This window comes from Megalobrama amblycephala, linkage group LG3, assembly GCF_018812025.1.
Source record: "Megalobrama amblycephala isolate DHTTF-2021 linkage group LG3, ASM1881202v1, whole genome shotgun sequence".
Classification (NCBI taxonomy): Eukaryota; Metazoa; Chordata; class Actinopteri; order Cypriniformes; family Xenocyprididae; genus Megalobrama; species Megalobrama amblycephala.
This window is the reverse complement of record NC_063046.1, coordinates 27,609,414-27,622,814: the sequence shown is the minus strand read 5'-3', so window position 1 is coordinate 27,622,814 and position 13,401 is coordinate 27,609,414. Positions and strand designations below refer to the sequence as shown.

The 13,401-nt window shown below is 35.8% G+C and overlaps 1 protein-coding gene across 1 annotated transcript in view; it reads left to right on the top strand.

Annotated features, from left to right (window-relative positions):
• Positions 1-2,906: 2,906 nt before the first annotated feature.
• Positions 2,907-13,401, top strand: part of lmbr1 (limb development membrane protein 1) — a 48,424-nt gene continuing 37,929 nt past the window's right edge. Inside the window, exons 1-4 of the mRNA XM_048184786.1 lie at positions 2,907-3,146; positions 10,874-10,946; positions 12,079-12,118; positions 13,175-13,314. Coding sequence (XP_048040743.1) covers positions 3,084-3,146; positions 10,874-10,946; positions 12,079-12,118; positions 13,175-13,314 — 316 coding nt within the window. The 5' untranslated portion in view covers positions 2,907-3,083. The remainder of the gene's footprint in view (positions 3,147-10,873; positions 10,947-12,078; positions 12,119-13,174; positions 13,315-13,401) is intronic.

Genomic DNA, 13,401 nt, shown 5'->3' with positions numbered 1-13,401 from the left:
ACCAGAATATTATACATTTGTTGAATTAAATCTAGGGTGTACTCATTTATGCAATCCTTAATTTAAACAAAATTGGCTAATTTACTTATTTTATGGCTATTAATGACATATATTTAAAGTTTTTATTATGTATATGTTTAATACATTTTAGTTTTGCCATCTTTCCATGAAATGTATTAGTGATCATAAAGAAAATACATTTTTTTGTATTTCAGTACATGGAAATGACATACAGTGAGTCTCAAACACCATTGTTTCCTCCTTCTTATGTAAATCTCATTTGTTTAAAAGACCTCCGAAGAACAGGCGAATCTCAACATAACACCGACTGTTACGTAACAGTCGGGGTGTACGCCCCCAGTATTTGCATATGCCAGCCCATGATCGAGGCATTACACAAGGGCAGAAAGTCTGGATGTGCACAGCAGAATCATCAGACTAGGTAAGCAAGCAAAGACAATAGCGAAAAATGGCAGATGGAGCAATAATAACTGACATGATCCATGATATCATGATATTTTTAATGATATTTGTAAATTGTCTTTCTAAATGTTTCGTTAACATTTTGCTAATGTACTGTTAAATGTGGTTAAAGTTACCATCGTTTCTTACTGAATTCACAGAGACAAGACTGTCGTTATTTTCTTTTTTTTATACACTTGCAGTCTGTATAATTCATAAACACAACTTCATTCTTTATAAATCTCTCCAACAGTGTGTAATGTTAGCTTTAGCCACAGAGCACCATCAAACTCATTCAGAATCAAATGTAAACATCCAAATAAATACCATACTTACGCGATTAGACATGTTGCATGACGAACACTTTGTAAAGATCCATTTTGAGGGTTATATTAGCTGTGTGAACTGTGTTTATGCTGTTTAAGGCAAGCACGAGCTCCGGGGGCGTGGAGCACGAGAATTTAAAGGGGCCGCAGCCTGAATCGGCGCTTATTTAATGATGCCCCAAAATAGGCAGTTAAAAAAATGAATAAAAAAATCTATGGGGTATTTTGAGCTGAAACTTCACAGACACATTCAGGGGACACCTTAGACTTATATTACATCTTTTAAAAAGACGTTCTACGGCACCTTTAATATGTTTTTCTGAGGTAAATGTGACGTTGCGTGACATTGTTTACAGGCTGTATTATTGCCGTCTTTTTGAGGTTGAAACACTGATTCAGCTATTACATGAAACATTATACGGATTTTGGTAAGTTGTACTGTATATTTTAACATACCTTCAGATTTTAGTTGTGTTTATTTTGCACTGTAACTGGTATTAAAGCGGAGGAGAGGATCAGTTCACATGCACTCGTGCTGCCGCTTCTCTTTAACTGAGGCACTAAAGCGATCTGTCACAACACATTAAAGTGCCAAAACTGTATTTATTCAGCGCCAAAACGGTATTTATTTTTTCAATCTCATAATAAGATGGACGTCATTTGAAATCTAAGACTTTGCTTTATATCAAAAGTAACAAAGCACAAAGATTATTGCGTTTTATTGGATGGGAGGATATTTATTGGATACATATTTTGCTCATTCATCAACTGAAAACAGACTAATCGATTCAGCCCTAGTAATAACTCTTTCTAGAGTGATATTTTTATTTATTTATATTATGTAGACAGTTTGCAAGTTATAATGTCAGAATTGCAAAATATAAACTCACAATTGCAAGAAAAAAGCCAGAATTGTGAGTTTATGTCTCGCTTTTTTCTCAGAATTGTGAGATATAACATATAATTAATATAATTAAGTATATGTAAAGGGCAGGGGCGTTTCCTCCGAGGAGGCAAGGGAGGCAGTGCCTCCTCAAAAAAAATATGATGAGAAAATAATCCATATTACATATAAAACAACACAAATATTACAAATTATGACATTAAAAAGAGCGCAAGTCACTCGTGATTCTTAAGGAACACTGCCCAACAGCGACACCCGCAGGTGAAGTTACAACAGGAGTCATGCCTCCCTTTGCTCTTATAGAAAACCATTAGACCCCTAAAGCGTGCGGTGGGTTTTGTGGGGGGTAATTGAGAATGAATGGGGGAAGTCACGTGAGAGGAGGCAATATCTCCATTGCTCTATGATTGGATGTAATTGGTTATGATTGGATATGATTGGTTTGTGTGATAAATCCAACCTCTTGTTTAAGTGCACTTTCTGTGCATCAGTTTGAATGAACAAATGATGGTGTCAATGGGAAGACTAATTGAAAAGTAAGTAATCAGATCACCCAGATAGATATCGCCGCTTTATGTCACGTCAAAATCAAACTTGAAATGGACTGAAAGCATGATGACTGCAGGGTTTTTAGTGCAATCAGCTTGGTGAAATTAAAAATACATCTTCATGTCTGTGACAGATGGTGTTTGCGGAGCATGACTGATGATCCACAATAGCCTAAGTTGACTATTAAAAAGCAAAACATCAATACACAAATAAAATATATTGTTTAAATTATTATTGCCTTTAGTTATTATTTTGGAATGAATGTAGAATGCTTAAAACATTAACTTGACTTGGTTTTGATAAATAGAACATTTATTACAATACATTGTTAATGTAAAATTACAAAATAGAATTTTTTTTTCTTTTTTGATGTAATGTAAAGTAATGTTCATTTAACAAGGAAGATGTGTCAACGTTAAGAGTAATGCACATAAATTCATAAATAAATAAAAAAATGTGCCTCCTCATTTCAGAACACCACTGCACGCCACTGATGTGTTTAGCCAAGCGAGAAAAAACTACTCTCAGCAGTACATCAGAAAACGTCAGGTGTGTCCAAAACAATGCTGAACAAATGCCAAAATATGTAATTCTTTCAAATAATTCTAGTCTATTACTCTCAGTGAAAGCTGTGCACCTGTGTGCATGCGCCCTCTTGTCCTCTCGTGTGTCGCTGAATAATGACGCAATGTATTTTGACTGTGTTTTGATCGTGTATTTGGCGCTGAGATGTCAGTCCGTCGAGCTCTCCTCAGGGCGGTGTGATTATCCGCTTTCTCTTACAGTGAACGCTCTCGCCACAAAAATGCGTTGCTAATGACTGTGTTTCTGCAATATGAAGAATGGAAGAAGACGATGTGACGATCAGAGAGCAGAATTTCCACAGCCAAGTCCGCGAGTACATCGTAAGTAACAGTTACAGAGAGACTGATGAAGACCGTGTTTGTGTTCTTTATCGCATTTAGCCTCCATTGCGTGTATTTCTTAAAATGAACGTATAAATGGGTTTGCTATAATTGAAACTTTTGATAGTTTCTCTAGAAAATGTACTGTATTTGAGTGAGGTTCATTAGGCTAGTTAGCTAGCTTCTTAGCTTGTCGTTAGCTAATTGATCCCTTTCTGTGGCATTTTTTTTTAAACTAAGCCAAAAGCTGTGGTTAAGTGTATATATGCTCTGTGAATGCTATGTTTTTGTGATGTAACGTACAGTTCTGAATTTCTAGAATTAAAGCAGACGTAACGTTAACTGACCATTATGTGGTAGTTAGACCAGTTGAGAAATCCTAACGGTTCTGCACTGACAGCTTGTTTACTGTTGTTGGTGTACACTTAAGCTTAGCAGGTTTGCAGTATTTATTTTGGGTGTCAGGATGTAATGTGTCTCTCCATCCACCGTAAGCAAACCTGTTCTCATGATCTGCAAGTGATTAAATATCACGAATTCATCTGTCAGTGCTAACTGACATGTCTGACTGAACAAATTTTGCAGCCTTTGCTTGTAAGAGCAACCAGAAAACTCTTGTGTGATCCCAGCTGCTTTCTCTGCCTTACAAATGCAAAACTGTTGGATTTAATGATTTAGTAGTCAACGTTGGTCTTCATCCACACTTTAAAACAGCAAGCAAAAGTTATTCTTTAGAAAGTGAAGCAATGAAATATGCATAAGATAAGAATTTAAGTTTGGCTCACTGTTGCAGTTTTGAATCATATTTTCAGTGTATTTTATATACTGACCTTGAAATGTAGAAGCACATGCTGCAGAGTATTCAAGAGAAATTCATTTTGCTTAAAGGTGTGTAGAAGTGAGATAGCTGTTATCAGCTGCATACAATATAAGTTAGTCTAACAAATATCTGTTGTTCTGGCTCATTTTTGATGCTGTGATAATGTCCAAGCAGCTTCTAAACAGTCCTATTTCTTAATAATTAGATGACACTGCTAATATACAGTAGTCTTGACATATTTTGGCCTTTACCACACAAAGAAAAGCAATCCTTTATTTAAGATTTAAAATTAATTGAAATGGTTTTGTCTATAGTTTATGTATCTGCAGCTTTATATATTTTTTAAATGTTTTTAAAATGCATTCATTCAGTCAGTGTACTTTGTTTATTAATCAGTGATTTTAGGAGTGGTGATTGTGCAAACATCTCTGTTGCTGCTAAGGGCTTTTGGGTATTTTTTAAAGCAGGACTCCAGAATAAGGATGGCCTAATGGCTCAGGGCCATCTACACATTGTGAGAGTTATTATTCTTGGAAGCATGAGTAACCACTTTATGCCATTGTATTTCTAGAAAAGTGTTTAAGACCTCTAGCTGTCACAGAGTATCTGTTGATGATAATTAAAAATATTCATATGTTGTAATTTTTTTAATAGAAACCATATTTAATGAAAAATATAAAAATTAAAATTTTATTTTGATTTGTGCTACAGCACATTTTTTTGAATTGTGGAGCATAGGTGCATGAATGGTAATGCATTACAGAGCTCTGTTAGTGATCTGTAGTTCTGTGAGGCCACAAGCAAGGTGTAATATGAGTAAAAGTTCAAGCTTGACCAGAATGTTTACATATGCAGATCCATCAGTCCCTCTTAAAATACACCGCAGTGTCCTGGACATTCTTGTCATACAGTATAACATACATAGCTACTACAGCTTTAAAGATTACAGATATAGCATAGCATATTTTTGATGAATAAAACAGTGGTAGGTAATACTTTTATCATTTAATTGGGATTTTAATGCTAAGAAATATTTTTGGTGCAAGACTTGCACAGTATTGAATTATGTTGGGAATTAGAGCTGCACGATACTGGACAGATCATGATTGCTTTGTTTAAAATATAGTCTTGATTCTCCCACGATTCTGAATAGACAGCTCAAAAAAAAAAAAAAATTACTAGAGGTTCTGACAACATGTTAATTGCTGCAGTCTATTAAAAATATTTAATTAATGTGAATGAATTGAAGAAAAATCGGTTTGAATGAATTATTCAATGACTTAATCATAAAGACTTTGCTTGTTTCATTACTGGATGAGTCAGCTTTTTTGAAGACTTTCTTGAATTAAAGCAGAACTAAGTAACTTTTTTTACCTTCATAGTTTTCTAAGTCCTTACGATGGTTAATTGACTTGTAGTGGTGTGTTTGAGGCGAGCACTAACCCCCTCTGGCACGTCTACGCCAAAAAACAGCACTTGCAAGTTGAGCTTCGCCGACCCGACACAATCTCGCCTCATGTTCACGTTCACGCGAGAGTGACAAAATGTTTTACGGTTATTCAAAAACAATGTATATATTATGACTTTATAAGACAATTTCGAAAATTACCCACCTCCGTCGAGATTTCTTGTACTGTGTTTGCAAAACTACTGCGCTGGTGAGCGTTGTAGTCATTGTAGTCCAGAGCTGCGCTTGGAGTATTTACGACAGTGTGATTCACTGAAGGAACCTGTAGGGGGAGCTTCGCAAATCTTACTGAGTTCCGCTTTAATGATTCAATGACAAGTACATATTTTTAACTTATCACTTGTCGCCACCTAGTAGTGTAACGATGTAAGTGATACAATCTTTATTTGAAGCGTTAAAGGTAGGGTAGGTCATTTTTGGCATAAGCATAAGATCCCACCCTCCCTTCAGAGCGTCTCTAAAACCACGCCTCTTCCAAAACACATGAACGCATACAGCAGGGAGCAAACAAATGCGTCACGAGAGACGGTGTTAAACTACCTCATGTCTCAAAGCACATAACATTACAATAATAATGAACATAAACAACTGGAATCAGTATCAACAAAAGCTAGACCCCCTGTGGTGAAAATCAAGTTTTTAATGTTGTTTATATGTGGTCTTTTTAATATGCTTTAAGACAAATATGTGCAAATTTATCAGTCAACACCAATGCCGAGTATTTTCTCCTTAAAGGTGCTTAAGAGGATCTTTTCGTCGACTGAGAAACCAAAGACTGTTAGTGAGTTTTTGAAATGAGCGCATGCGTAAGAACAACCCCCCTCCTTCACAGCTCATTCCGAGGGAACGCCTCCCAAAACTCGTGCACGAGTATTGGAACACGAGTGTTCCAATTCATTATGTCGGACTCACCGCAGGTAACTCATAATCTGCAGTTGTTACTCCTGACTCCTGACAAAAACATTGCATGCGGCGCCTGTAGAGTGTGGAAAGTTACTGGAGAGCGCAGCCGCGCACGTCTCTTGCAAGGAACGTCATGGCAGTGATTGACAAGCCAGAGGGCCAATCCGCGCACGTCTCTCACAAGGAATGTAATGGCAGTGATTGACAAGCCAGAGGGCCAATCGTTTACGCGATGATTGCATAAATGATTGGCTGATGTTTTTAAGGCCCTACCTCGTGCACAGATGATGTATATTAATATTATTCCTTTCAGTGCACCTAATAAATAGTCTTTTATCAGTTAGTAAATACAGTTTCAAGTAATATTGCAAAAATGTATAAAACCAAACATCCTCTTTAGCACCTTTAACTGAAGTTTACCAATAAAAGTCTAAAAAAAGCAGTTTGAAATTGCCCTTTCCCTACATCACAAACATGTTGTAACCAATCCCCTCAACATGAGGGGTGGGCTTTAGGTGGATCTCAGGAGAAGCCAGGTTATTCCTGTATATTTTTCTGTTGATATATAAAATCGGGTACACTTAGTAATATTGCGGGTGAATTTTGACCAATGTTCCCTCTAAGCTGCGCACTTCTGAAGCCACGGCCGCGCAGAAAAAATAATTGCCGTGCAGAGAACAGACATGAAAATGAATGTAGTAGTTCAAATGAGAAATAATTGCAGTGCTCTGGACAACCGCTATAGAGTTATTGTCGCTATAGAGTTGGAACCGGTGAATGCGGTTTACAGGTTTCATATAAAGAGAACGATTGAGCACGTGTGAGCTGGCTGGCCCTGAGCCAAATCAGTCGTGGTAAGAATACTGTCATGTTTGCGGACTAAATACATCAATACGAGAGGCAACGCGAAATGAAAAGAAGTGTGAAATAAAACTTTTTAATGAAAAGTGGTGGAAATAACAGATGATGGGCACAGAATGCTAACAAAACTCTGAGACATTTACAATCACACAACCCCCACAGGTGTAGCGTGCAAACTCAAAATACATCAGTGATATACCTCAGTTTAAATAGATTTGTGTGTGTGGTGGTGTGGGTTTCAGGGATGTTTAGATAACTATAAAAGAGTTAACGTTCACTTTTCTTAAAAATATTTAGCTATCAGATCTGTTTAAGTGCTTCAGTTTGTTTTCACTATATAATATATTAAAACAAATGGAAGCATTTAAACCGATATAATACTGTAAATATTTAAATATTATATTATATTTTATTATATTATAATGTAAGCCTAATAAAAAATTGATCTCACAAGGGGATTGTTTAGGGCTCCTTGCCACGAAAAATCTTAACCTCCTGGTATGTAAAATCTGGGAAATTCATAAGCAATAAACATGTAATTTTGATGGTTTAACACTGTCTGTTGCTAATAATTGACTGTACAAAAAACACATTATGGTTGTTCCAAACCATCATTGTAACTGCTCATTTTATATTATTATAAAGAATTGAACTGCCCTGCAGGAGGACAGAAATTATTTTTTAATAGAATTTCTTGGTAAAGACTGGTACAGTTAATACAGCAATGTGAAAAAATCTCAAGTAACCTAAATTGTGCTTAATTTAGTGACTGAACTGCTTGTTTTCAAACATATTATTTAATAAATCACTAAGTTACATCAAGGGTCAAATACATTAAAGTTAAATGTTACAGTTGTATGATAAAACCATTTTTTTTGTGTGAGTTTACATTCGTTGTACTGGTCTGATATAAAGTATGTTTTTGCTCAGGTGGCCAAAATGTGCGCTCAACAGAGAAGAGTTTTGCTCAGCGAGAAAAAAAATTAGAGAGAACATTGATTATGACATGTATTACGATGTTTTGATCGTAACTATATGCCACTGACTGATGTTCTAAGATGTTCATAGCGTTTCTAAGGATGTTGATCTAAGGATGCAGCTGACTGACTTTGAGATGGCGAACTGTTGGTTTGTGTAACATTAGCAACACGTTATTATTAGTTTGATAACACAGTCAAGAAAAAGGCTGATCATATCAATTACCATTTTGTGTCCGACGTAGAGAGCAATACATTAAATGCATTACTACATCGTCTTGTAGATGACCCTTTATAAATCACTCTTCCACTTCTTCTTCTGAATCAGTTTCTGGTTCAAACAAACTGAATTAAACCAGTATTTCCACTTGCCATCATGTAGCGTTTACTACAGTAAAGTTGACCAAGTGGATCATGTAGTCCGAGATCGTGTGATTGACTGGAGGCAGGGACTAATATGAATATTCATGGAGCAGTGTTTATTAAATGAAGCAAGGGTGTAGAATTACATTATTATAATGCATGAAGAAGTTATTTTCACAGGGATTTTTTTTTTTAAATATGTCATTTTGGTGACCAAAGATGAGTTTTAAGGGATACAGTTATTGACTACAGGGGGACTTTTGCACTGCATTGCTATAAGCTGTATCTAGATGCATTTACACATGATTTAACCTGCTTAGAGGTGGCATCAATTCAATTACGATGGCACAAATAGGCTAAAGTTATGAGATAATGTTTTAAATAAAAAACGTTCAATAGAGTAATATGATTGTAAAAATGAAGTGATACTTTTAAATGTTAAACTAAAACCAGAAATTCACTGTCTTAAAGAGTCAGTCATGAAATCATTCAGCAATGAAGCAAATGGCTGACTGCATTTATGAATGGGTAATTGAATCGACTCCCAATTCGTTCAAAGCCGCAGATTCGTTCACTAACAAAACACCGCCGTGTGTTGCTTGGAGATGCACAACATCATTGGAACTGATATTTTGTTTAAAAATAAAGCAATCAATACTGACTATGTACAATACTGACTATGCTTTTATAAAATGGTCACCACACAATGCAAATATTAAAGCTAGAAATCAATGCAAATTTCATGAAGTAAACTTTCTAAAAGCCTTCCTTGATAGTTCTTGACCCTGAACAGCAACAGAAGTTAAATTTTCATGCCATTAGATGGCGACAAAGACTTATAAGTTTGTCAGTCAGTAGCAAAGACTTTTATATTGAAAACGGAACAAGACGCAAATGACAAATGCTTTGACTAGTGCTGTCAGTCACGTGAAAACCCTTTAAAGGGTTAGTTCACCTAAAAAAGAAAATAATGTCATTTATTACTCACCCTCATGTCGTTCCACACCCGTAAGACCTTCGTTATTCTTCGGAACACAAATTAAGATATTTTTGTTGAAATCCGATGGCTCAGTGAGGCCTGCATAGCCAGCAATGACATTTCCTCTCTCAAGACCCATGAATGTACTAAAACCATATTTAAATCAGTTCATGTGAGTACAATGGTTCAATATAAATATTATAAAACGACGAAAATATTTTTGGTGCGCCAAAAAACCCCAAAATAACAACTTATATAGTGATGGTCGATTTCAAAACACTGCTTCATGAAGCTTCAGAGCGTTATGAATCTTTTGTGTCGAATCAGCAGCTCGGACCCTTTAAATTTTGAAAGGACAAGATGATACATCGGACATTTAAACTGATTTTTTTATTATGAATATAGGACTGACCTGAAGGAAAATGCTAAATCTGAATGTAAGTAATAAACTCGATCACTCAATCTCTTTCTCACAAAACTCTTCTACATAATACAGTAGGCTTCAATAAACAATATCAATTGAGAACAAGCAGTTTATGTTGCTAAGCCTAAGAGTGGTTGTTAAGGGTGTTGTGTAGTGATACACAGAACCGTTGGGTGAAGCAGTTAAAGCTGCGTTTTATTGTAAATAAAACACAGCTATTGACTAATCAGAATCAAGGACAGGAACAAACCGTTTTATAAATGGTGTTTAAAATGTACATCACTTAATATTACCCTTTTGTTTGTTGAACTGTTGTATAAAATGTCACATTTGCAATCATGGATAAATGGGAATTTGGGAAAAATGTCATTCTTGCTCGTATAATATATTATCAACATTAAAAATCACGCAGGTTTTGTTTTTGTATCGAAGAGAGTTTGTCTTCTTAAATCGGTCTCTATGCACAGTCTGTGTCTATATTTGTTGTTTATTCTATTAAGTTCTAAATCCCCACTTTTATAAAGGTACATTGTTGAGAACGGCAGTAATGTAGTGCTGTTTGCTAAGGCAGCATAATCTGCAAGCAACCTATCATATGAAGTCAGTTTTGACCGCAAAAGATGAGGTAATTTGATTGGATGTTATGTATTTGTACTTTTATGGCACTACAATTTTCCTGTTTTTACGTTAAACATTACATTATATGGTGGGGTAGAATGAAATTAAATGGGAAAACTCAGCATTTTGTTCACGTACCCAGACCCCCAGGGGTACGCATATACCCAGTTTGGGAACCACTGTTCTAGACCACTACATTTCAGTTGACAGAAGTTGCTCTGTCAGTTAAACAGGCCTTTAATGAAAAGTTTACAGTGTAACATATGCAGAACATAAGTGTTTGGAAACTCATTCATCTCCTTCATTTTTTCTAGGTCTGCTTCCTCCTGTTTGCAGTACTGTACATTGTGTCATACTGCATCATCTCACTCTACAAGAGGAAAAGCGGTAAGTGTGACTAGACTAATCCAGTTGTGGTTACTGATCGAACTGTTGCACCATACACATGCAATTGTATTTATAATATTTACAATTTTAGAGTGTATCAGGAGAACTATTAATAAATACAGCTTTTCATTTTTTAGATATTCTATATGATGTTATAGATCATTTTTTCCAGGCATAATTTTGACTCTCGCATATTGATAATGTCCTGTGAGTTCTTCAGGTTTAGATCAAATTCCTAGATGACAAATGAACAGTTTGATTGCTTGTTTGCACACTTTTAAGAGGTTTACACCTTTTATAACTCCATAATGCGACACCTTATAGTAATGTTTTAAGGTATGCACATTCCCTCCATCCAACTCCATAACACAAGGAGCTGTCACCTCCAAACTTTCTGACAGAAACAGTTATGAGGACAATTTTAGATCTTGAGCAGGTCACATCCTCTCATTTAAAAGTAGCATAAGTAATGTCAGCTAACCCCTGTGGAGAGCGTCGATCACAGGAAAAACTAGGCTGTTCTTAAGCCTCGTGTCTTGATAAAAAGAATAGATGAGCTGAGATGCTGTTGTGAAGCATGACTGTAAAGCTAAATGGCCCGGCCTCATGGGAAGGCTTTTCAAGGAGTCTGAATATTCAGTGATGCTGTTCTATGCTTTCAATCTTTTGTCCATCTCTCTCACCCAATTTTTTTTTTTTTTTTTTTTTGTGTATGCCAATTTTCAATCCCATCCTCTCCCCTCACTCTCTAACTTGCTTTGATTCTTGACAGCCTCCATCTGGCCGATCCATTGTAAAGGTTTATTCACATGTTTGTGATTTATGATTAACCATTCATGTATGTTTTCATGTAGCTTTCAGTTGATGAAGAGAGATCATGCTTTAGACTTATTAAACCATCTGTCACATCTCTGTGTCCTCTGTAGCTAGAGCAATTTGTGTTGCAAGTTCACAGTAAAGAATTTCACACTAGATTAAAAAACAGCTGGTTCATCAAGATTGTCAGAGCATCACAGTACTAAAGCACTAGAGGAACATAACTTTTATCAAAAATAAAAATGGCAAAACTAATCACTTTGCATCTGTGTCTGGTTTATTTGTTGATTTTATGTTGTTCTCTTATGCCTCTCAGATGACCAGGAAGATGAGGATGCCATTGTCAACCGAATATCGTGAGTATAATAATAATAAGTGCCATTTTTTTTATGGTGCACCAAAAGGATCCAGTTATATTTACTCTCTACAGCACAGCGTTACCCTCAGGCAGCAAAAAGTTTTCTTAAGCCCTTTTCTTTAAATGATTACAACCAATTAGAAAGGTCGAGAAAGTACCAAAGAACTGTCCAGTAAGGTGTGGGAGTCACTATCAAGCACTATTTAAAGGTGGGACATCCTGTTCTGACACATGGTCACAGGAGCACATGGTGTGAGAAGAAGGCAAGATTATTTGCTTTAGTAATCTTATTTAAAATGACATGAACTGTACATAAAAAATATGTGTGTGTATGAAGGTGTAGAGAAGCCTTTAAATCAAAAAGGACATGAACAAACGCACTCCGTCCAAGGTGCAGGTCAAGAGAGATAAATCTAAATGTACATGAGATTTGACCGCACACTCACTTGCAAAAAGTTTTTATTAACCAATGTTTTGGCACAAATTCATACTTTGACAAAGGCTTTGTGCCGAAACATTGGTTAATAAAAACTTTGCATGTTCATAAATTCAGTTTTTCTAGAGGTACTTTTCGAGGATGTTTTGGACGATACCTCACATTGGCGTTGAGCGTTGAACACTGAGCAAGGCATGTGTTATAAGAAAGGAAGATGCAGGGTTCCTGCATCTCAATACATACAAACATTCATACAAACATTATTGATAAAAAAAAAAATAAAAAATTCATCAATAAAATGTTCCCAAATGAACCAAAAAATGATGCCATCAACATGTGTGCAGTAGAGGGTTAATATCAATGAAACCTTAGTTTAACCTTTTCTTATTAGATTACCCACTGTACCTTGAGGTGTAGACACTTTTCATCATGTGACACTATATTATTATGCCATGATCTTAAATATGAAGATAAAACGAATGAAAATTGTCAATTTAATTAACATAATAATGCATAAAAAATTTGCATGCTTTTTACTAACTTTTTACTTTGTTTCCCCTTTTTTTTTTTTAAATGTCTTTTTATTTCTGTTTATTTCCTTCCTTTTCTTTTTCTCAGTATGTACTTGTGTACATTCACATTGGCGGTGTCTGGAGGGGCTGTCCTCCTCTTGCCGTTTTCTATAATCAGTAATGAGATCCTGTTGTCCCTTCCAAAAAACTACTACATACAATGGCTGAATGGATCACTCATTCATGGTCAGTATCACAGCTTTTTTCTCTTTACAGGTATGCCTACATAAGGTTGTACCTTATTCGTCTGTCATGCGTTAGGTGACATTCACA